This window comes from Zingiber officinale, unplaced genomic scaffold (assembly GCF_018446385.1).
Source record: "Zingiber officinale cultivar Zhangliang unplaced genomic scaffold, Zo_v1.1 ctg135, whole genome shotgun sequence".
Classification (NCBI taxonomy): domain Eukaryota; kingdom Viridiplantae; phylum Streptophyta; class Magnoliopsida; order Zingiberales; family Zingiberaceae; genus Zingiber; species Zingiber officinale.
The window spans coordinates 305,964-328,291 of record NW_024589831.1 but is presented as its reverse complement, the minus strand read 5'-3'; the positions used below and the strand labels follow the sequence as shown (position 1 = coordinate 328,291).

Genomic DNA, 22,328 nt, shown 5'->3' with positions numbered 1-22,328 from the left:
AATAAACACAAAAAAGTGTCACTGTACGAGTCGCATAGCTTCCATGTGAACTCTGTTGCTAATTTTGGCAGCTGAGGTAGCAGATCATAAAAGTTCCAAGCATAAAAAAGTAAGGATTAAGATGACACTTACCTAAAAAGTTAGCAAATATTAATGTGCATTTTGGGTTGGACCTCAACAGCTACAAAATACATCCGATGGGTCGGAATTTGAGAGCTCATCCAAATATGCATCAAAGCCAAAGATTATGATACAGACAAAAATATATGTTGAGACCTTCAATAAATCTCAACCCTCAGCATATTCAGCAGATAAAACTGATACAAGATTGAAATTCCTTCTATATAAAACTTTCAGGTCCTTTCATATATGTCCTTCCTAAGAACATAGACCTTTTGTATTTGTCATAGATATCGGAACTCGATCTATCGGAAACCTGATTTGCACAAGGAGATTCAACAGATTTAATAACAACCATTGTTCTCCGCTAAACTTGGAGAAGCTTTTTTGGTTCATTGAAGCCTATACTCAAGCGCAGGAGTTGATGCAGATACAGACAACTATGCTACAATTTCTAGATTCCAGAAAACCTTCTCCAGATTTTAAGTAACAAAAACTCCTGACTCTTGAAAATCAGAGGCAAGAATATTGAAGAAATTTTCATCAAAACATCACATTATGGCAGGTTATTCAAGGTACCAGATTCACTCTCTTTCCTGACTAGCAGCCATGATTATTTCACGAATCAAGCCAGGTTTTTGCTCAGTTGAAATCTCTGCTTCAAATGCAGGTTTGGCTTGAAGTACATTCACACAATTTACAGCAGCCTGACAAGAGGCATGGAGGTTGTGCTCAGCAGCAGCAGACCCAGAACATTTAACTATGTTTGCCTGTTGTTTGATGTCATTTTCCACCATTGCATCTATATAAACCATCAGAAGTGTTATTAAAGGAACAAAAAGAAGAAGAAAATTTGAGTTTTGCTATTCAATTTTTGTCATTAAATCCACCCACCTCTAGGAATAGGTGTAGGTTTTTCAGGGGAAAGCATCTTCAGCAGTGGCTTCTCAAGTAAATCAGTACCAGGAAAAACCAATATATTTGCAGACCTAACTTCTTGTTCTTGGGAACCATCAAGAGGCTTGAAGCCAAATACATTAGTCCATGCATCCTTTAGTTCAGGAATAGTGGGTATAACCAGCTTTTCAACATCGATTGAACAGAGAACCTAACAATAAGATCAAATTCAGATCAAAGAAATGAAAACCAGAAGCACAAAGTTACTAAGAAGAAAGAAAATTAAATGAACATAGTAACACCATTGGTAGTGTTCAGTAGGTATCCAAACTGTTACAAACACCTAGGTAACAAGTTTCAAAAGGGAAAAATATAAAATGCAAAGTTCATAGATGTTTAAGTTTCTGCAAACATAAGGCATAGCAGAAATCTTGGCAACCTAAGTCAAGATGTCACTTGATTTTTAAATAGAAAACAAGTCCCATTGTGTCTACTTTTTCAACAGATTTTAGGACAAAGGATGAAAGATGGAATGAAACTTGTGCTGCATTAATGTTAAAAATTCAAGCAGATAGATTGCCAAAATTTTGAACTCTCAATGCAGATAATAAAACTTTTATGAACATATTAGTCTGAATCTTTCAAGCTCTATGGTTTTCATCAAAATGTGCTGTTTTCATCAAAATTTTGTAAAAAAACCAAATGGTGGAATATAATTAAAAAGTAAACTGACGTACTGATTCAATTCCACCAAGAAGTCGGCGACACATGCCTTGTCGTCTATACATGTTTCTTGTCCCAATAAAAGGCATTTCTGCAAGCCTGGTTCCATGTATCCTATCAGACAAGATGAAAGCAAAAGATGATCAGAACCAAATGTAATAGGGTAGAGGGTTTTTGCACTCCTTTAACCTCAAAAAGAACTTAAGAAGGTACAAGGGGATCACAAGCTGAAAATACGCTTGCATTAAGTGATAAATTATGGCTTAGATCAAAACTTCCAAGAACCCACCTTACATATGTTAAGTAGGATTTAGCAATGACATCAAACATTATCTCTAGCTATAGAGAAGGTACTAGAAAATTTCACTGAACCGAACTCCAAACCAACTTGGTAGAAATTTTCCTATTAAAGCAAACTCTAGTCTTAAGTGAAAAAACCCTGGATCAGATATAAACAAAAACGCCAAAGAACAAATCCTTTCCGCATCTGTGCATTCATAAACTGAGGTTCCTAGTTTGAACCCCATCCCTGCTATCTATGCACATCACCTTGGACCAATATGTGCCTCTACCTACTTTTCCACATAAACCTGCACAAGATCCAACAGAAAACCTCTTAAAGATTTAAGCACGCCAGTAAGTGTACACAGCCAACGCCCTAGCTATCACTAACAGTTAACATTCAAATTTCTCGCAAGCAATTTCAGAAATGTAATAGGATTGACAACGAAAACAATCTATCAATCAAGGTACATTTTAGACAGATTCTCCACATAAGATGATCCCCAAGTTAACTAGTCATCAAGATTGCACGCATTTAACAGAAAGCAAAGACAAATACCTGACAGAGGCTACCGAGATAATTTCGTCACCACGCTCCAAAATTATTGTGCAGAAACTGCTATAGTTCAGGCGACAGAAATTCGATCTGCAAAAGAAAAAAATATAGAATATAGAAGAAACACGATTGTTAGCAGATAGCTATTGCAGAACATAAGCATCAACAATATATTACTTATTATCAGAGAAGCATGGAAGAGAGATATTAGCAAGCAGGTACTCATGGGATAATAAAAAACATTAGGTATTTCCAACTACTAAAAGGGTGGGCACTGAAGCATTGTAAGAATGAAGAGGCAGCAGGTAGGAGCAGTGCTGAGGTTTCTAAAATTAACTATCCAATTTGCATTAGATAAACAAAATATCTATCAGCTGATTAGTAATCAAGACAATGACAGGGCAATATCTAGGGCTGTAATGAAGCAAATCTTCATGAACCAACAAGGTAAAAGCTCATTAAACTATATTAAACAAAGAAAAGGTGTAAGAAATGCTCATTAAACTCAACAGGAAGTGAGTTTGGCTTGTTAATGATTGTGAACAAATATTGTTTAGAATGCCTATTTTTCAATTCACAATTTTCCCATGAAAAATAAGGAGGTGTCATATAAGAAGTATCATGCATTGAATTACTAAGAAAAGGTGTAAGAAATGCTTACCCACAGTTATAGACAGCATTATGAATCAGATTAAAACCACTTCTCTGGTCAACAATTGGCAGAAAGCACTCATCCAGAATGGCTAGAGCAATAGCAATCTTCAAGTTGCATTCTGCCATTTGATGCAACTCCAACTTATATATAGAAGGATTCTCATCAAATCGCCTAATAATGCTCCATGAAAATCCTGCTCCCAAGTCATTCTTGGTCCCCCAAATCTTCTGCAATCCTTCAAAAACCTGCAGTTAAAAAAGGCAGTGCCAGATAATTTATTAGAGCAGCTAAAGCTTGGTAGATAAGAACGAGAGATTAACTTTTGTAACCTCAAAATTTGATTTTTTTTTTTTATAATCTTGGTTGGTCATACATACCAACAAAAGTTTATGTGAAATATAATCCCGTTAAACAGATGTTGCAAATCAATCACCACTCATAGATTTGCATTTAGTAAAAAACATAAACAGAAAATTTCCATAATGCATTTCAGCTTGCAAAAGCAAGAATTGGAACTAAACCATTGTTTCTTACAGAAGAAGAAAACAGTAAGGAAAAGAAAGTGGGTAGGGAAAAACTCATAGGAAAAAGGAAAAGGATTGCAAAATATTTTCTGTCTGATTGCTTAGTTGGAGGGAAGGAAAGAGAAATGAAACTTAAAATTTTATTTGTTAAAATCATTAAAAAAACATTGGCAAAAAATATATTTCGAAAAAAAAATAATTTTTAAAGGTTAGATTTAAGCTTCATTAAATGTGAAGATAAATTTTCCGTCCAAATCAAGTGAAAGCAATATAGAGGAATACTAAGCAATTATTTTCCTAATCTTTTCCTTGTTTTTTCCTGTCAAAGGAAACAAAGGAAAAGTGTCATTGGAAATCTTTTATATCACCCTATATCCTACCTAGTTTTTTTTCCCTTCTAGAAAACACACCTTAAATATTTTCACATGAACAGCTTAATTGTCGAGCTAGGTATAATTATCAACATCCTTGTAAATTGTTGAGACATTGTAAAAAATATATACGACAACAGATGAATGATTTATGCAGACATAAATTTGAAAGGTCAGGCCTATTTTCTTGAAGCCCTCTAGAAATGTTTTGCAAAGCACCAATACCTAGATTGTAACTGAGCAATACAAGATGAAGAAATTGTCATATTTTATCCTCTATGGAAATGTAATGATATGGTAGGTTGATCTAAAATATCCTTCATCCAATAGAAAATGCACAATACTGATATGCTTGTAAAAGAAAACTATGTTTGACAACAAAAAGGGTATTCTCCAATGGATGAATAATCAGGTCTGTTACAACAAATATTTCATAAGATCACATTATAGTTCATAAGTAGGCAAATATTGTGTTACTGTAAATTTTGAATACATGTCATTCTTCAAGATTTGAGCTATTACAACAACTACCTTAAAAATCAAAACAAGATAAATTATCAAAACTCAATATAAAATCCATTGTATACCTTCTTGCAACTTTGGGTACAAAAAGAACTGCTCGGGTTTGATGAAATGGAAACTGATTCAGGTTGAACAACACAATCCTGGTGATCTGCAAAATTCAAGTGACCAATCACCAAGATTCACTCTTTGAACGTTACTAAAGTAAAATATGAGAAATATTAGAATTTGCTGATTCCGTACATTTTGCCTCACACTGGTTGCATGACAGTAACGAAGAATCAATTCCATTGTTTTTTTTAGTAGCATCTGCACAAATTTCACCACAGAACCTGCAGCGACAGTGTTTACAGTGCCACACTCCATGAGGAAGCGCCTATGAATAAGACAATAGGAAATTGAGTCAAATAGGTATGTGTGAACCATATGACTACTACTTACCAGTTCAAAGAAGAGTAAGGTTTAATTTCGCTTGTCGTACCTCCATACCCAAACAACTGAGATGGGATGTTGAAAGACAATCATTGCAACAAATCAATTCACCACCACCACGACCACACATAGCACAAGTATCATCGTGGGGGTGATCGCCACATACGTCCACACTGCAAAATCCTTGATGTCCCAACTCTTCATGTTTTTTCCATGCTTCCAATTGACATTGTAAGAGGGAAATTCCTCTGTCCACCAAATATATATTTTGTGATGGCTTGAGAAGTTTGCTCCCAGCATGAAGCTCAAACTTTGATGCAGAAACAATTTTAGTACAGCAGATGCACTTAATGCCATCTCTTGTTATCCAGCCTTTCAATTTTGTTTCATTTCTCTGATTCATGTATTTCACTTTTCCATTTACAGACAGGATTCCAAGATCTATCATCCATGAGAAAACTGTCCTCTTCCATTTATATGGAACAAAATCATTAGCTTCAATTTCTGCATCCTGATAGCATCTACGAGCTAATAGAGCACATACTCTATGCTTGTTTTTTTCTATTTGGAAGTGATTATGAGCTACAAAACTAACTATTGTTTTTGAGTCTAAATCCAAGGAGCTGTTTAAGTTCTTTCTTCCCACAAGTTCATCAGCCATCTCTGTGGTTTCCTTAATTCTAGGTTGCCTCCTGGTGTCAAACATTATCTCTGATTTCTTCTTTTCAAAACTTTGGACTTCTTCAGGTGCTTCCTTCCTTTTTCTCTTGTTAACAACATTTCTTTTCAGTACATTTAGGGAGTCCATTGGTATATTATAAGCACTACCAAGAGATGCTTTAGACTGCCTTTCAAAAGGACCCTTGGTCTTCCCATCGCATTCTCTATTCAGTCCTTCCTGATACGCAGCATAAGCCTTTGTGATTGACCAATAACTACCTCGTCCTTTAGGAGGTATGTAAACAGAATCTACATATTTGCTGCCTTTCCTTGGCCTTAGGTCTATTGTCCAACCAGCATTTATAAGTATTTCTTTTAGCTGATCTTTCAATTCCCTTTTATGAATGTTTGAATTGGTAAAACCCCTTAATTTAGAATCGGTCTTCCTGTTTTGCATCTTTGTTCTCCTTTTTTCTCTTTTCAGAGGTAAAATCTCCGACTCTGGCATTTGCTCACTGAATCTGCTTTCCACACTTATATCACTGTTTATCTTCCTCAATGTAGCTCCCGCACTTGATCTTTGCTCATAAATATTATTGGAACAGAGACGTTCAAGTCGATCCGCTTTCTTATTGAGGAAGACCCTCAAGACACCACCCTTTCCTTGCACCCTCAAAACACCACCTTCGTGTTGAGAAATGTCAGTATGCACGTTATTATCAGCAACAGCTGATTCTCTACTCTTCCCCGCCAAATCTGGTTCAATCGCTTCTCTCATGTCAGTGTCGAAGATTTCACATTGCTTCGCAGCATGGTCCCTCAAAACACTGTTCCTGTTTTTCTCTACTGAAACAAATCCATAACTGTCACCACATTGCGTCCTTTCCCCTTTCTGCACATCACGAGCCGCCCTCCCCTGCTCAGCGTAACAATCATCCGAATTGGAATCGGTCACGTCCAACCTCACCTTTTCGTCAACCTCCCCGCTTCCTTTCCTGTTCTTCATGCCACCTCTCTCCTCCCCACCAGGTATAACAGCGAAACCCCAATCCGCCAACGATCAAACCGACTCCAAATCCAATGCGAACCAATCGCATCGGCGACGAGGAATCCCGAACAACGACCACTTCCTCCCTCCTCGATCAAAGATAAACACCGGAACGATTCTGGAAAACAAACATCCACTTTAATAGAGATACAAAACTCACCTCCAATCGAAGAGCAGAAAAATCAATAACCAACCAATGCGAATCGCAACAAAGCGCTGTTGAGGAATCGGGGGTGCGATTGGTATTCAGAGGCGGCATCGACGAGGAGACGGATGGCAAGCCCTCGAGGAGACGAAGAAGGAGTTCGATAGCGATAGATTAGGGATTTGTGACAAGATCTTAACCTTTTTCTCCGCTCTCTCCTCTCTCTCTCCTCTCCTCTCTCTCTCGTGTTCTGTTTCCCTACAACGCCTCGGCCCTCGGTGTGGATTTATCATGCCGTTTATCATTTATTTGGATTTGGAAATTTTCGTAACTGAAATTACGCCGGAACCTACCAGGCAGATGAGTTGGCAAATTCGTGGGCCCCGGAAATCCAAACCCAGTGTTTCCGGAAGACAGCTGAACGCTTCGTAAACTAACCGTTTGTTATATGCATCGAAGTTCACCTAACTCCTTACTTTAGTTTAAACTACTGGGGCCCGGAATGCTGATGAGTCGTGTTGCGGGTAAAGTGGAGATCATGGAGATATTAACGTGTAAAAGTTTAATTAAAATAAGAAGGATTATTTTCAATAATTCCGTTTAGTTGAGCGAAGTCGAATTTAAAATGAATCAAAATTTTAAAATAATTATTCAAACTTGATTTGATTTATTTTTAGGAGCTTAAGTTTCTTTGAAATTTAGCTTAAGCTTGCTTGTTTAGATGTTATCGAGTTCTCAATTCAAGTTTGGTTTGAGCTTAGTTCGAACTTGATTTGTTTAGATGTTATCAAGCTCTAAATTCAAGTTTATTTTATTATTTGAAATTTTTAATTGTTTGGTTGGTTGTTGAGCTTGATAATTTAAATTTATTTATTATTTTATTTTATTTTATTATTTATTTATTTAAAAAGATTTTATTAATAAATATGGTACGTGAATATTGTTCACGAACGTTAACAAGCTGAACACATATGTGTTCAAGTTTGTTCACGAACGCTTGATTCATTTACGATCCTAATTTTCAAGATTTAAACTCATAATCTTTTGACCATAAAATAATAATTTTATCATTATACCAAAACTCTCATTTTTAAAATTTTTTATTCAGGTAAGATAAATAAACGGAATAAAATAATTTTTTAAATGCTAATTTTTATTACTATTTATTAAATTAAACTGAATTTTTAGATTCTAATTAAAATTTTTTAATTAATTTATTTTTTGATAAATTAATTAATATTTTATTAGTTTGATTTATTTTTTTTATTAAAAAAGTTAATTGATTTAGTTAATTTTAAAAAAACAACTCAATTTTATTAGTTTGATTCGATTTTAATAAAATACTTATCCATATTTACCAATTGTCCATACATACTTTTTATTTTAAGAAATAAATGAATAAATGTTTATTATAAATTAATATGAAAATATATAGAAAATATGAAAAATTATTATTAAATTAATATAACTTAAACTTTTATTTCTCTTGTTTTTTACTGTTTTTAAACTTCTTTTTTTTTTAAATCAATTGATTGTGAACTTCTACTATTTGTCTATATTATTAGGAGAAAGTAAAATAAATACTACATAGACTCTCATATGAGCGGCTATTTTTCACTTTCGCCGGTATTCTCACCGTCCTTTTCTCCCGCCACGTCTTCGCTCCTCGTACCGTTACGGCTCACCGCCCTACCCTTTACAGTGATTAAGCTCCACCTGTCAATTTCCTATTGGCTTGACTCTGACCGTACTCCACCACCATTTTCTTTTGTCCTCCTCTTCATCCTCTTTCCCTTTCTAGGGTAGGGTTAGGGCTGGCGTCGCCCTTCTCCTCTTCGATTTGTCTTTCGCCTGCGCCATCGACCGCGAAAGTTGAGGCCTTTGAGATCGATATGGCATCGGAGGCGGTGTCCGCCACCCCCGCTTCCCTTGTGCAGCAGAGCTTCGCGGAGCTGGACAAGCAGCGGGAGCTCATTACATGCTGCACTCAGCTATGGAAGGAGCTCTCCGATCACTTCTCCACCCTTGAGCGAGGGCTCGAGAAGAAGTCCGAGGCTCTTAGGTCCAAGCGTCAGTCCCTCGATGCTTCCTCCCGCCGCACCCTCAGCGTCCTCCGACGCCGCGAACTCACCATCGATGCCTCCGTCGAAGTTGCTCTCTCCAAGCTCGACGCTGTCAAGGCGATCCAGGTCGTCTCTTCTGCAGCGGAGGGCGACGAGCTCGATCTCACCTCAAAGCTACGATCTTTCTGCACTAAAGTGGATTTCCATGGATTCTTCGACCTCGTAGTTGCTAAAAGGAAGGAGGTGGAGTTGCTTCGGTCTGAGCTCCCAGTGGCCCTCACGGACTGTATTGATCCGGGCAAGTTCGTCATTGACGCGTTATCTGGGATCTTCCCCGTCGACCGGAGGCCCGTGAAGTCGCCAAATGATCTCGGTTGGGCATGTGTGCTAGTGTTGGAGTCACTGGTGCCAATCCTTGCAGATCCTGAGCTGGGGCCAGCGAGGCCGTTGGTGACTCGAACCATAAGGGAGCGTGCTCAGGACATGGCAAAGGAGTGGAAAGAGAGTCTAGAGCTGCGTGGAGGGATTGAGAACGTGAAGCCACCTGATGCGCACACATTTCTCCAACATGTGGTGACCTTTGGAATCGTAGAGAAGGATGACAAAGAGCTATACCGAAGACTTGTTGTAACTTTCGCTTGGCGAAGGCAAATGCCCAAGCTTGCTATTTCATTAGGACTTGAGGATAAAATCGAAGGTATTGCTTTCTTCTCCTGTTCGTCCATTTTGGTAACTTTGTGTGGTGTTCTAGCTTATATGGTAATTTCTGATAATTTAATATAAGGCTAAATCTGTTATCCATTTCAAGAGCTCAATGTTCTTTTACTATAAATCAGAAAATTTCTAATGATCCTTGCATTGGAATCCTATAAGCGGTTAAAATGTCAGCTCTATTTTGTTTGCTAAGAGAAACTTCTCATCGTCCGTCCAGCTTTTATATGGATTGGATGAGTCATTTACTTCTGCATTCAAGTAATTGAGTTCTCACAGCCAATTTTTTTTCCCTTCTTCTTTGAGTTCGATGTCATGACATGTATCTTTGTAATAAGAGTTGGTATGTCTATACATTGAGTAGTATTGAAGTTCTTTTAAAAAATTGTCTTTATTGTGGAGGACCAATAATGATTTAGGGTGAATGCTCGAGTTAGGAGCTAATATGTGTTAACTTTGACCCCGAGGCTAAATAGGAGTCGTTAGATGAGTGATAGAAGAGTTGTTTTCTCCCTTATACAGATATCATCGAGGAATTGATCAACAATGGACATCAGCTAGATGCAATAAGCTTTGCTCATGAAGCCGGTCTGCAGGAGAAGTTTCCTCCAGTTCAATTGCTAAAATCCTTCCTTGAAGACTCAAAGATAGCAACTTCAACTGCAGAAGACAGCAACAACAGTGGGCAAACTGCAGTATGTCAACTCATTCTGGATTTCATTCTTCTGTAAAGCTTTAACTCATTGAAAATGCATAAAGTGAATAATTAATAGTTCTGTAATACTTAAAGTATTGTGTCTATAATGTTCAATGTGAATGCTAGCATTTGTTACAGAATACCACAAGCCGCAAGGAACAGTCAGTTATTCGGGCGGCTATCAAGTGTATTCAAGAACATAAGCTTGAAGCTGAGTTTCCCATGGAGAGCCTTCAGAAGCGACTCGAGCATTTGGAGAAGGCCAAGGTGGAGAAAAAAAAGACGTCCGGTGGCAGTCCTACCAATGACCGGCCTAATAGCCCAGCCAACAAGCGAACACGAGCCAACAATGGGGGACCGATGCCTCCTGCCAAGGCCGGCCGGCTGACGAACAATGCCTACGTGTCCTCCTTCCCGGCTCATCATACCTTTGTACGATCACCTTTGGTCCACACCACATGCCCCGGAACATCTCCACCAGGACATGGGGTCTATGGTAGCAGGAGTCCACCAGCTATCAGAGATGCTTATGGATACCCAACTGAAGCCACCCCTGCTCCACTTGCTGCATCATATCCCTCGCCACCAATGAGCTACCCACCATACGGAAATTACAACAATGGCATGGGAGGCTACCACAATGTATTGGCACCAGTGTATCAGCCAGCTTACTACAGGTAGGATGGATTCACTTCAACTCTGAAACTAGTAGATCTGGCTGGGCGATATCTATATCCAAGTGCTCATAATCTACAGTTTTTTGTTTCATGCCCTACTTTGCAGTAACTGACTAAAAAGTAAAGACATAGGATGTGTGTACTAGATGGTATGCTGTAGTTTCTGTTTAGATCAGCTCTATTCTGTGTTGTCCTGCTGCAATGTAAATTTAATCGGATGTTATGTCGAAAATGTTTATGTTTAAGTGATGTATGTGATACTTTGTTGTTCAACTTGACTTGCTATCTCGGTAATTCGATGAACTCGTCTGCTGAACATGGAGGATATGTTTTTGCATCTTGCATCTGTAGTATGTGTTCTTTTCAGTTTACTGGCGAATCGAACATGCTTTCTGAACTCATTGAAACAAGTCACAGCGCACATGCTTTTTCTGATTCATTGGCATACTGCCATGATGCAAGCTGTTTGAGTTAAGTTTATCACTGATTGCTGTATTGATGATATACTAGGCTTAATTGTAGTTTTAGCTCGAAAAATACTTAATTTGAATGTGTATGATATGTAGACATTTGTAGTTTTAAATAAAAGAATTGTACATGTACAATAAGTAATCTACTCAGTGAGGAAAAACAAGAACAGTTTGTGTTTGCCCTTTAGCTATTGGCCACCATTAGGTACAAATAGTATGGTCGATTTTTTTTTGGAATGTACATAAATTGTATTCCAAATTTACCGGTATACGAATAAAAAAGAAGGTCGTTTATCTCCAGTTGGGTTCGTATGATACTCGAGTCATTCAAAAACAGAAGAACCATAAAAAAGGGCCGCTAGCGCTTAGTTGGGTTTGTAAATAAACTAAATATTCGTAAATAAGTTTAGTATTCAGTTGGGTAAGAGTTTATTTATATTTGTTCATATGTGTTCATCTCGTTAACATTCGTGAACAATGTTCGTGAAGCATATTCATTAATAAAACTGATATTTAAATAAACAATAAAATAAATTAAATAAATAATTTTGAATTATCAAATTCAATAAGCAATTAAACAACTAAAAATTTCAAACAATCAAATAAGATTAAATTGAGAGCTCGAACCAAGCTAAAGTCAAGCTTGAATTGAAAGTTTGATAACATCTAAACGAACCAAACTTAAGCGAAGCTTCAAATAAACTCAAGCTCATAAAAAATAAATAAAGCCAAGCTTGAATAATCATTTCAAAGGCTTAGTTTATTTTAAGTTAGACTTGGCTTAGCTCAATTATTTTATTAAACAAGTTTGAACATCTTGAAACTCGACTCAGCTTAGCTCATTTACAGGCCTATGCTTAGCTCAATAGTTGGGCCAATGTGGCCCAATAAGGTAGAAGAGGCAATGAATTGGGAGCTAGTGAATGGATCGTTAAAAAGGCCGGTTTAGTGGACCGGTCCAATATTGCCATGTAATGGACCGAAGCTTGATTCAAGCTCGACAATCCGACCCCGAAATGCTATTTAACCCTGGTTTCCTTTTTATTAAGCCGACCGAGCGAGTGAGATGCAACTCGCGCTGCCGAGAAGAAGAGGGATAGTAATGGCGGCGGCGGCGGCGGCGGCACTCTTCTGAACAATCTCCAAGGGCCGACATGGCCGGGATATTCTTCTTCAACCAGTTGTGGTTCAACACTTCCCCCCTCGACCGCAAACTCGTCTTCGATTACTTCGCCTCTCTCCCTTTACGATTCGTCCTGTGGCAACGAACAGCTTCGATCTTGATTCGTCCACATCCTCGACCTTCCCCAACTTTCGTACGATGAGATCCCCTTCCGGCTTCATTTATTTTCTTTTCTTTGATCTAAAGGTCTCGTATTTGAGCTGTTCGTGTATATGCGCGTGCGAGCAGGAAGACGACGGATACGGAGTACGCGCTGGGCGAGGTGATGGAGCCGCACCTGTTCTTGATCCGGAAGCAGAAGCGGAACTGGCAGGAGAAGATCACTCTCATACTCGCACACTACATCCTTAGCGGGTCCATCTACCCGGCGCCGCTGCTTGCTAGTGGATTCGCGTCACGGATTGTGGGTTCTTCTTTTCTTCTCTTTCGCCCTTTACATTCTTCGTCATATTAGGCTCAAATTTACGTTTTTTGCTGAAGGAAGGGCGCTTTATCATATATCGAAAGCCTCAATACTGCAGCCTTGAAATCGGAGAAGATTGGTTATGGTATTTCACTGAGTAGCCATGCTTTCTACTCTTTTACGAAATTTTAATTATAGACAACTTGATCTACTCTGGCTACAACTATAAGAGCTATTCGAAACCCTAGCTGCAAGTACAAGAGCAATTGTTTAACACCTTAACTATAAATGTGCGAGTTACAAGCAACGAAGACCATTCAATTGAGTTACATGCTACAACATGCCCTCTTGCAATATGCTAATAATCTTCATGCATGGCTATTTTACATTAACCTTATAAATATTTGATTTTTTCAGTCAATTATGTTCTTGTTAGTTATTCTATAAGAAATATCATGTTTGTCTCCTTCATGTTCTATGTTTTATTATAATTGTTTTTTTTCGTATAAATGTTATCTAGCATGTCATCGATAGTAAAGAACACAGCTACTATCTTCTAGGTTATAATGCCTTTATCTCATACACAGAGGTTGAGGTAGGGGTGGCTTTAGAAGCGGTGGATCATGGATCGATGAAGAAAAATCCATCTTGCTTCAAGCAGTATCTAACATCAATTCATGATTCCCTTGGTAGTTTACAATATGAGTTCCTCTATCCATTGCTCGAGCCTCAACATTTATTGCTAGAGACTTAAATATAATACACCTTTGGCTTGTTTGCAAAGGTTGTGGGAGGGGCAGCTCTATATATAAGCCATGGATCATGGATCGATGAAGAAAAACTATCTTACTCCAAGCAATATCTGATGTCAATTCATGATGCATCTGATAGTTTTCAATCTGAGTTCCATGATCCGTTGCTCGAGCTTCCACCTTCATTCGGCCTTAGCACCCATAGAGACTGTGATATAATACGTCTTTGGCTTGTTAATAAAGATTGAGGGGTCGCTCTAGAAGCGGTGGATGATGGATCAATGAGGAAAGAACACATTACTCCAAGCGGTATCTGACATCAGTTCATGATGCCTTTGATAGTTTTCAATCTGAGTTCCTTAATCCATTGCTCGAGCTTCTCCCTCTTTCTAATCTCACAATGTGGAAGTGATTTTTCACAATTTATCTCCAAAGGCCTTGAAATTTCTCTTTTATCCATCATGATTTGAACAATTTTCTCATAATAAACACTAGTTCTTGGAGTGATCCCCTCTTTTCTGCTCGTAATGATGGCTCAGCTATGATATAGATATGAAAAATGCATTCCTCTAGAAAATCTAGGCAAGTTAATTGTCACGGTGTCATAATTGTTGCCTTAAAGCCTTTGATTCCTTCACTATTTTTCCTTTTTCTTTTATTATTTTGTCTATTTTCATGTGGTTTGATTTAGAATCTTCTCTTGTTTTCTTTCCTTTTTTCAGGTTTTGATTTTATTTCGATTAGTGATGAAGACCTTGCTCATATCCTGTGAACAAATTTAGAAGTGACTCTTCACAAAGATAATATATTTTCTTTTGTTTCATGCAGTAAGGGTGTGTCTAGTTGGATGCATGGATAGAATGTTTGAGCAAAGCAACATAAACTGCACATGAGCTAAAGAGCTTTTTGTGTAATTTATTATGAGTCTCTCTACCCTCCTCTCCATAAAGTTACTGTGTCCATGCAGTCATGAACCTCTCGTTTCTTAGTTATGGCGCACTAATATTTTTCTCTCGTAGAATAATAAATTTGGGATGTTGGGATGTCCGCTGCCACCACTTCCGAATTTATCCTGTTGGGCGATGAGAAACTTTTGTGAGACATAGTGATCCTAGGATTAGTCGACTCGAAGGGCTGAATACTCAGCGCTAGCTTTTTAGAAGAAACTAAATGGTATTATCATTTTTTTTTTTGGTAATTTAGATATCTAGCTCTTCGAACTAATTAATTCTAGAGGTGACCCATCCTGTCCTACGGAAATTTTTTACTAGTCGCCACGTAAATTGGAAAGTGCTTATGGAGGCTCATCCTAGTGGTCAACGTGTTTAAATTTGTCATCTCACTGAGAAAAATTCCTGCATTGTGTCGCAAGTAGAATTTGAATCTTAGATGTCTAGTTAATTGTTTGGATGATCCTACTTGTGGGGCCAAATGTTATCATTGTAGCAAAAAGAAAAAGAAAAAAAAAAAAGGTGATTATGCTCACTCCCAGTGTCCCTCATATTTCGTTCTCAGGTTATATGAAGGGAGATAAATCTTTGTAATAAAAGGTTATTATGCCTCTAGCGCCCCTCACAGCTCATCCCTAGGTTATGTGAAAGGAGATAAATAACGGGGTCAATTTAAAGCCGACCGTCAAGTGGTTAGATGGTGAGAAAAGTTTTTTTCGTGAGGGTTTGATGTTATCATTATAACAAAAGATGATTACGCTTACCACAGACGTCACTAAGTTCGTTCTTAGGCTATGTGAAGGCACGATGTTATCATTGTTCTTCATGTATAATGCTTATTGACAAATAATTGAGTTAGGAATCTTCATCATGATCTAAACCTGCATTTCTTGTTCTTTTATTCGTAGATTGTGCAAGAAAATGTCTTATATTCTCCGGTTTTTCTGTTATCTTGGGGGGGGGGGGGGGGAGGCAATAGCCTTGGGCTAGTTCTTTCCTCTTTTCAAAACAGGATTTTTTTTTTCTCGATCATTTTTCTTGAGGTTAGGTTGTGTGATTTGCTTCTCTTATTATGAGAATTAACAATTTCCTTTGCTCAGCCAGTGATCCTGTAATACAAGAATGATTAGAATGTCGTGGTGCTTTCAGAGGATCAATTCATTCCATCATCAACTGCAGCTTCATGGCAAGCATTGCGACCGTGAACATTGTGCTACAAGGGCCACAGCGATATGATTCTGAAGGAACAAGATCTGCATTCTTGTGAATGGCAACATTCGCCAGAAAGATGTTGTCTTGATTAATGCTGACTTGGAGCCATATGATGCTTTAGGTGCTACTGGTGGACAAGGAGAACTGTGCAAATTGGTTGCAGGCAGGTAGGTCCCATGGAATTATGTCAGTGACTTTCATGGAAGCATGACTGCCTCTTTTTTTTTTTTTTTTTTTTTTTTTTTAATATATAATTGACACCGGATATTCAAAACTGTGTTCAACTTCACAGAATCACATGAAAGAAAAATGAGAGTGATGAACCGATATAATAAAGGAAAATATATAATAAAGGAAAAGTCTGATACTTTATAAGAGAAATAAAAAAAATACTTTATTTATCATTGAATACGGAAAAGTCAAGAATTTATCATTGAATATGGAAAAGTTAACATAAAAATATCTTCTATTTGTAATTAATATCTTTAAATAGGGATATATAAAGGATCATAAAGATAGGTATAGAAGAATATGATAGATATAATAAAAGATAAGATTGATATTTGTCTCTAGTATTTTTATTTTTTATTTTTTCATTTTTAATTTGAACGTCGGAAGATCAACATAAAATATTTTTTCCTTGGTTTGATTTTATTTTGCAGAAAGGAGCGAAGTTTTCATTCAGTAAGTAAAATCGTAGCATCCTTAGTTTTTCAGTTTCGCTTTTGAATAGGAATAAAATTATTATTTGTTTGATTGGTTATTAAATTTGATAGTTTAAATTTATTTATTTATTTAAAATATTAATAAGAATTTTATTAACGAATATGATTTATAAATTTTAACAAATTGAATATATATATTTAAATTTATTTATTTAATTTAACCAATTATTCAAGTATTTTTAATTAATAAATCTTATATGTTTACCCCACTATTACTAAATTTATTCACAAATGTTATGTTATTTACCGTCCTATTTAGAGCGATATTATTCTTTAAATATATTATTATAATGTTATTGTTCTTTGATCAACGGAAAAGATAAAATATAAAATAAGTGTGATTATTGATAAATTTGAAAGATAAAAACGCCATTTAAAAACTATGTAACTTTGCTGTAAATTCTATGAAAAATCTTCCAGCGACACTCATGATTCATTATTCCACACGTTCCTAACCAAACTTTGACTATGACAAACCTCTTTCCATTGTGGCCCCAGTATTGACTAGTTGAGAACGATACTAAACGATTGATTGACCATTCAATTAATAATAATAATAATAATTTATAGTTGTCAGGTTGATAAAAGACGTAATCCTAATAATTATTCTATTTCAAAAATGAGTAAATATCCCTAATTTACTTCTTCCATATTGATTCTAGGACGAATTAATGGAAATATTAGATATCGAACGTATTCAACATGATTAGAATGAAAAGTATAGAATTTAGCTTAAAAAAATTCATAATTACCATCGATTTTTTTTATGTAATTATATAAACTTAACAAAATCTAAGCATAGGAATTACAACAGTATAAGCAAATTAGCAAAGGCTGGTTTAAGCACCAAATACTAAAGTACACAATGCTCATGAGTCATGATAACTACGATATTGTTCTTGCATAATTAAGCATTTGTAGTTCGAAATTACTACTCTAATCCAAATTACAAAGTAATTATTTACTGCCGCAGGGACTGAATGTCTGTGGAAGGATCCGGCGGCACCGCCACCGGGACTCCTCCCTCCAGCATCCGCACCACCGCCGATATCGACGGCCTTAACCCTGGATCCTCCTGTAGGCACCAGATGGCCACCGTCACGAACCTCTCCATCCGCTCCCTATCATCCTCCCCGTCCCTAAGCAGCAGATCCAACCTCCCTACCCTGTAGCAATCGTAGGCCCAATACACCAGCACCGCGTCCTCCGCCACCTCCTCCGTCTCCGTCTCCGTCTCAAGATTCCTCCGGCAGCTCACGATCTCCAGCAACATCACGCCGAAGCTGTACACGTCCACTTTCTTCGTGATCGCCATGCTCTTGAACCACTCCGGCGCCACGTACCCCCTCGTTCCCCTTATCCCCGTGTTGGTCCGCGTCTGGTCCGTCCGGAGCAGCTTCGCGAGGCCGAAGTCGGCGATCCTCGCGACGAGGTTGTCGTCGAGGAGAACGTTCTTTGGCTTGATGTCGCAGTGGATGATCGGGACGCTGCACTCCTCGTGGAGGTACATGAGCCCCCTCGCGATTCCCATCGCGATCGAAGCCCTCTGCTCCCACGGCGGCCGCTCGCCGCCGAAGAGGAACTCCTGCAACGACCCTCTGCTCATGAACTCGTACACCAGCAGCCGCTGCGATTCCTCGTGGCAGTAGCCGATCAGCTTCACCAAGTTCTTGTGGTGCGTCTGCCCGATCGATCTCACCTCATTAGTGAACTCTTTCTCGCTGTCGTCGTCGATCATCTTCCCCAGCCTGTCCAATCTCTTCACGGCGACGAGTTTCGTGCTCCCGCTCGATGATGGCAATTCCCCTTTGAATACGACGCCAAAGCCGCCTCTTCCGAGCTCTTCCTTGAATTCCTTCGTTGCCTGCTCGAGCTCTTTGTAGGAGAAAGTTCGCAAATTTAGCTCCGTTACGCTCCTCTGTTTCTCTGATTTGTTTCTACGGGAGCAAACGATCATGGAGATGACCGTTCCGATCAGGATCAAATTGAGGAAGCCGGAGCTCCCTAAAAGAACCGCTCCCGCTACACCTATGGACCGCCGCCGGTCGTGGTTTCCTTCAAATGGAACTGGAACTGGAACTGGAACTGAAACAGAGGAGTTGTCTCTTGACACCTTGATGAACGCCCGGCGGTTGACGTAGCTCCCTATCCGGCCGTGCGTCAGTGGCAGCTTCTTTTTCCAACATTCTCGGCCGCCTCTCCAGAATATTGACACGGCGCAGAAGCAGTCCTGCAAGCACATATCGCCGCACTGGCGTTCGTCGACATTGGTGTAGTGCTCGTAGTCCTGATAAGGCCAATCGAGGTTGTCGACCGGAATCAGCGTGAAGGAGCTCTGCTCGTAGAGCTCGCACCTCTGCACGAAACTTTGCTCGCAGCCCAGGTACGTGTTGTTCTGGTCGATGAAGGAGTACTCCGGAGGGCAGATACAGTTGATCTGGTTCTGCCCTCCATCCGACGAGCAGTAGCTGTTGTAGCCGCAGACGCCGCTGCCTGGGCCGTGGGACACAAGGGCATGGCAGATGTCCTCTGGCCTTCTCGCCACCACGTTCCATGTCAGTCCGCCGCCGGCGGAGCTGTTTTTGGGGTAGACGTACTGCCGGAAAACGCCGTCGGAGTCGAGGCTCGCGCGTTGATAGAAGCTCTCTGGGGGGTAATTGAGCCCCGAGTTTATAGGCACGGCGGTGCCGTTTCCTAGGCTGTAGTAGATGCTCCCGTCGGCGTTGTAGACGAGCTCGTTGCCGGCGCCAGAGGTGTCAGTGGACCAGTAGGGGTCGTACCGATTCCCGGTGGGAAGCGCCAAAGGGTAGAGCACGAGGTTGCCATCGGCCTGGGCCATGAGACTGAACCGGCCCTCGGAGAAGTTGGCATCGGTGAGCCGGGAGCGCAGGGAGGCGCCCGCCGGTAGGACCTGGCCGGGGAGCAACGTGTCGGTGGGCTCGTCGAAGCTCTCCCACAGGACGCCAGTAGCGCCGGCGAGGACGAGGTTGCCGGTGTCGAGTATTGACGCGGCGACAGCGCCGCCGGAACCTGCGCCCCACCTCTCGGTGCCGGTCTCGTCGCGGAGGGAGAGGCGGCCGTCGCTGGTGAGGAGCACCGTGGCGTGCGGCGGGAGCGTCGGCGAGCGGGGGTTGGCATACCAGACGACGGACTGCGGCGAAGTGGCGGCAAACCAGACAGCGAAGAGGAAGCTAGTGCTGTTGGAGTCGGCCGGAAAGAAGCCGAAGGCGAATTCCCCGGAGGGGGAGAACCACGAACTGGGAGAGCCGCCGGCAGTGAGGGTGGTTCCACGAGTGATGTTAGAGTAGCTCTGGCCGCCGGCCGCGGAAACCAAGGCGAGGAAGAGGAGGACGAGGAGGGAGAACGGACTCAGCATGTCGCCGAACATGATCATCCCGAGCGTCTTGTGGCTGTTAATTGCGGATTTAGAGGGTTCTTTGGAAGTTTTTGGTCTTCGTTGACTTTGACTGGTCGTTAAAGTTGTTTTCCAAATCCTTTCGCGAACCAGACCGGTGGCTTGGTTCAATCACTTAAACCAAGAATCAGTATTATTCAAGCTACCGGTCCACCTCTCTAGTTTTCCAAATTCATTCTTCTCTCTAAATTCTTCAGATCGGATTACTAGTGTGCTCGATTTTGTGGTAATCAACTGAACCCGGTTTAATCAGACCAGCAAATTGTCTCTTTCTTTTTCTTTTTGTGATTTGGCATCTTGGGCACAGAAATTGTTACAGTCTTAATGTTGTGCCGTGTCATCCAACTTAAATGTGATTATAGACCCCAAAAAATAAGAGGACATTTTATCAAATTAATAAAAAAAATCCATAATAAGTGAGATTGTTATTTATTTCATATAACAATCTTCCGTGTCCAATAAGCCAATCTAATTGACTTCTTCTGGGCTTTAAAACCGGTCCGGTGTAATTAAACGAAACCGGGCTGACTTGATTATTTTGATTATTCCATCAATATAACAATTTTTCGTGTCCAAGCAGTTAAATCATCAAAGTCAATGAAAACCTGGCCGGTATAATTAAACTGGGCTCACTTGATTAAAAACGCTTAATACGTTCCGGTTCAGAAAATGTGGGTTTAGAAAATAGAAAACACGTTCTACAGAATAGTCAAAGTCTCCGAAGATTAGGGGTTTAAATGAATCAAGTCGTTCGCAAGTTATTCGAATCTCGATTCGATAAAAGTTCGTTTGAGCTCGTTTAATGAGGTTCGTTAAGATAAACAAACTAAGCTCAAGCTTCGCAATATTTGACTAGTTAGCTCGTGAACACGTTCATTAAGTTCATTAAGCAACTTTCAAATAAAAAAAAAATAGTTTTGATATTAAATTTATAAATTTTATATTTTATTTATGAAAAATATAGACAAATATATTAAATTTATTTATTAGAATAAAATTATAAATTTTAATAATATTATTATAATTTTCTCTAAATATATAATTTAGTTTTTAATGAATATTTAAATTTATGATTTATATTTATTAAGTTCGTTTAGGTTCGATAAAAGTTCGAATAAGCTCGTGAGCCATGAATATATTCGTTAAATAAAGCTCGAGCTCGTCTCGATTATAAACGAGTCAAGTTCAAACATTCAAGAGTTCAGCTCGGCTCCGCTCGATTACACCCTTACCGAAGACCAATGATGCGGATGTAGCTAATGACATAGGAGTCATTAGGAGAAGGGAGAGGGACAGTTTGGTCTTTGGTATGAATAGGGTTATATGTTAAAAGATGATACTGTTCATGAAGAGGGGGGGGGGGCAACCCGGCCGTTGACTGTAGGTACTGTTGACCGGAGGTCTTCCGATGACTTGGTCAACGCAGAAGATAGCTCACCATCCGGGTCATGGAGATGCGATCAACAATCCAGACACGTCATTCCGACAGCCCCGTCTTCTCAGATTTCCGACAAGAACAACCAACATCTGCTAACAAGCGACTACAAATTGTGGCAGCCCCAAGACACTCGTCGTCTATATTTCTCCGATCATGTTCGATGACATGCTACCTCCACTCGTCCATGTGACGATGTCAATAACATTATTCCCGGTCGGATTCTCACAGACCAGGACCCCAGATCTGGGACACCTTGGTCTAAGACATGGTAAGCGGTCGGGGAGATACCTGACCTAGATCTGACTGGTCATATACGCACGACCTGGTTATATTTAGGCCCAGTTCTCTTAGTAAGCTAAATCCCGGTCAGCCAACTCTCGGTCGTCTCTTGGACGATTTCTCTATAGTTCCCGGCCCTCCAAGGTTTAAGTCAGGTGTTATATCCGACAAATCATCCCGAGTTACCCTATTCATACCCGGTCGGGACATAAGATACTACATGACAACAAGGTCAGAGAATCGTAACTGTCTGTCAGAGAATAACTACTGAGTGTCAGGGAATATTCCAATAATATGCGGTCATCTATGAATGGAGCATTCCTTCAACCTACAGGAGGATGTCATGTGTCCTCCATCACCCGATAGAACTTGACACCCGACATTCTCTGACATTAGTCAGCCTCCAGAGGTACGCACC

The 22,328-nt window shown here is 39.6% G+C and overlaps 3 protein-coding genes and 1 pseudogene across 4 annotated transcripts; 2 read left to right on the top strand and 2 right to left on the bottom strand.

Annotated features, from left to right (window-relative positions):
• Positions 1 to 463: 463 nt before the first annotated feature.
• LOC122036242 (increased DNA methylation 1-like) lies at positions 464 to 7,206 on the bottom strand. The gene is made up of 9 exons (XM_042595509.1): positions 6,985 to 7,206; positions 5,132 to 6,908; positions 4,894 to 5,026; positions 4,716 to 4,801; positions 3,240 to 3,478; positions 2,582 to 2,668; positions 1,755 to 1,854; positions 1,015 to 1,228; positions 464 to 922 (listed from the first exon to the last, which is right to left on the bottom strand). The coding sequence occupies exons 2-9, from the start codon at positions 6,746 to 6,748 to the stop codon at positions 705 to 707; spliced, it is 2,694 nt and encodes an 897-aa protein (XP_042451443.1). The 5' UTR covers positions 6,749 to 6,908; positions 6,985 to 7,206; the 3' UTR covers positions 464 to 704.
• A 1,526-nt stretch (positions 7,207 to 8,732) lies between these two features.
• LOC122036264 (FRIGIDA-like protein 4a) lies at positions 8,733 to 11,356 on the top strand. Of its 2 annotated transcripts, none has more exons than XM_042595540.1 (3): positions 8,733 to 9,695; positions 10,232 to 10,404; positions 10,545 to 11,356. In XM_042595540.1, the coding sequence occupies exons 1-3, from the start codon at positions 8,828 to 8,830 to the stop codon at positions 11,085 to 11,087; spliced, it is 1,584 nt and encodes a 527-aa protein (XP_042451474.1). In that variant the 5' UTR covers positions 8,733 to 8,827; the 3' UTR covers positions 11,088 to 11,356. The 2 variants fall into 2 exon arrangements, with proteins under 2 accessions (XP_042451474.1, XP_042451473.1); XM_042595539.1 differs by having other exon boundaries at positions 10,533 to 11,356.
• Positions 11,357 to 12,597: 1,241 nt separating this feature from the next.
• LOC122036286 lies at positions 12,598 to 15,337 on the top strand (annotated as a pseudogene).
• A 2,226-nt stretch (positions 15,338 to 17,563) lies between these two features.
• LOC122036288 (G-type lectin S-receptor-like serine/threonine-protein kinase LECRK1) lies at positions 17,564 to 20,169 on the bottom strand. Its single transcript, XM_042595568.1, has one exon. It carries the CDS (start codon positions 20,164 to 20,166, stop codon positions 17,740 to 17,742), a length of 2,427 nt encoding a protein of 808 aa, XP_042451502.1. The 5' UTR covers positions 20,167 to 20,169; the 3' UTR covers positions 17,564 to 17,739.
• Between the last annotated feature and the right edge of the window lie 2,159 nt (positions 20,170 to 22,328).

What these genes read in the sequence shown, in the direction of transcription:
- LOC122036264 (XM_042595539.1), top strand. Translation starts at nt 8,828, where the DNA reads ATGGCATCGGAGGCGGTGTCCGCCACCCCCGCTTCCCTTGTGCAGCAG. An exon ending in ACTTGAGGATAAAATCGAAG is followed by an intron (nt 9,696 to 10,231) that starts GTATTGCTTTCT and finishes TCCCTTATACAG; the next exon opens with ATATCATCGAGGAATTGATC. An exon ending in ACAACAGTGGGCAAACTGCA is followed by an intron (nt 10,405 to 10,532) that starts GTATGTCAACTC and finishes TGTGAATGCTAG; the next exon opens with CATTTGTTACAGAATACCAC.
- LOC122036288 (XM_042595568.1), bottom strand. Translation starts at nt 20,166, where the DNA reads ATGTTCGGCGACATGCTGAGTCCGTTCTCCCTCCTCGTCCTCCTCTTC.
- LOC122036242 (XM_042595509.1), bottom strand. Translation starts at nt 6,748, where the DNA reads ATGAAGAACAGGAAAGGAAGCGGGGAGGTTGACGAAAAGGTGAGGTTG. An exon ending in TTCTTGGTGGAATTGAATCA is followed by an intron (nt 1,229 to 1,754) that starts GTACGTCAGTTT and finishes TCTTATTGTTAG; the next exon opens with GTTCTCTGTTCAATCGATGT. An exon ending in ACCTACACCTATTCCTAGAG is followed by an intron (nt 923 to 1,014) that starts GTGGGTGGATTT and finishes TGGTTTATATAG; the next exon opens with ATGCAATGGTGGAAAATGAC.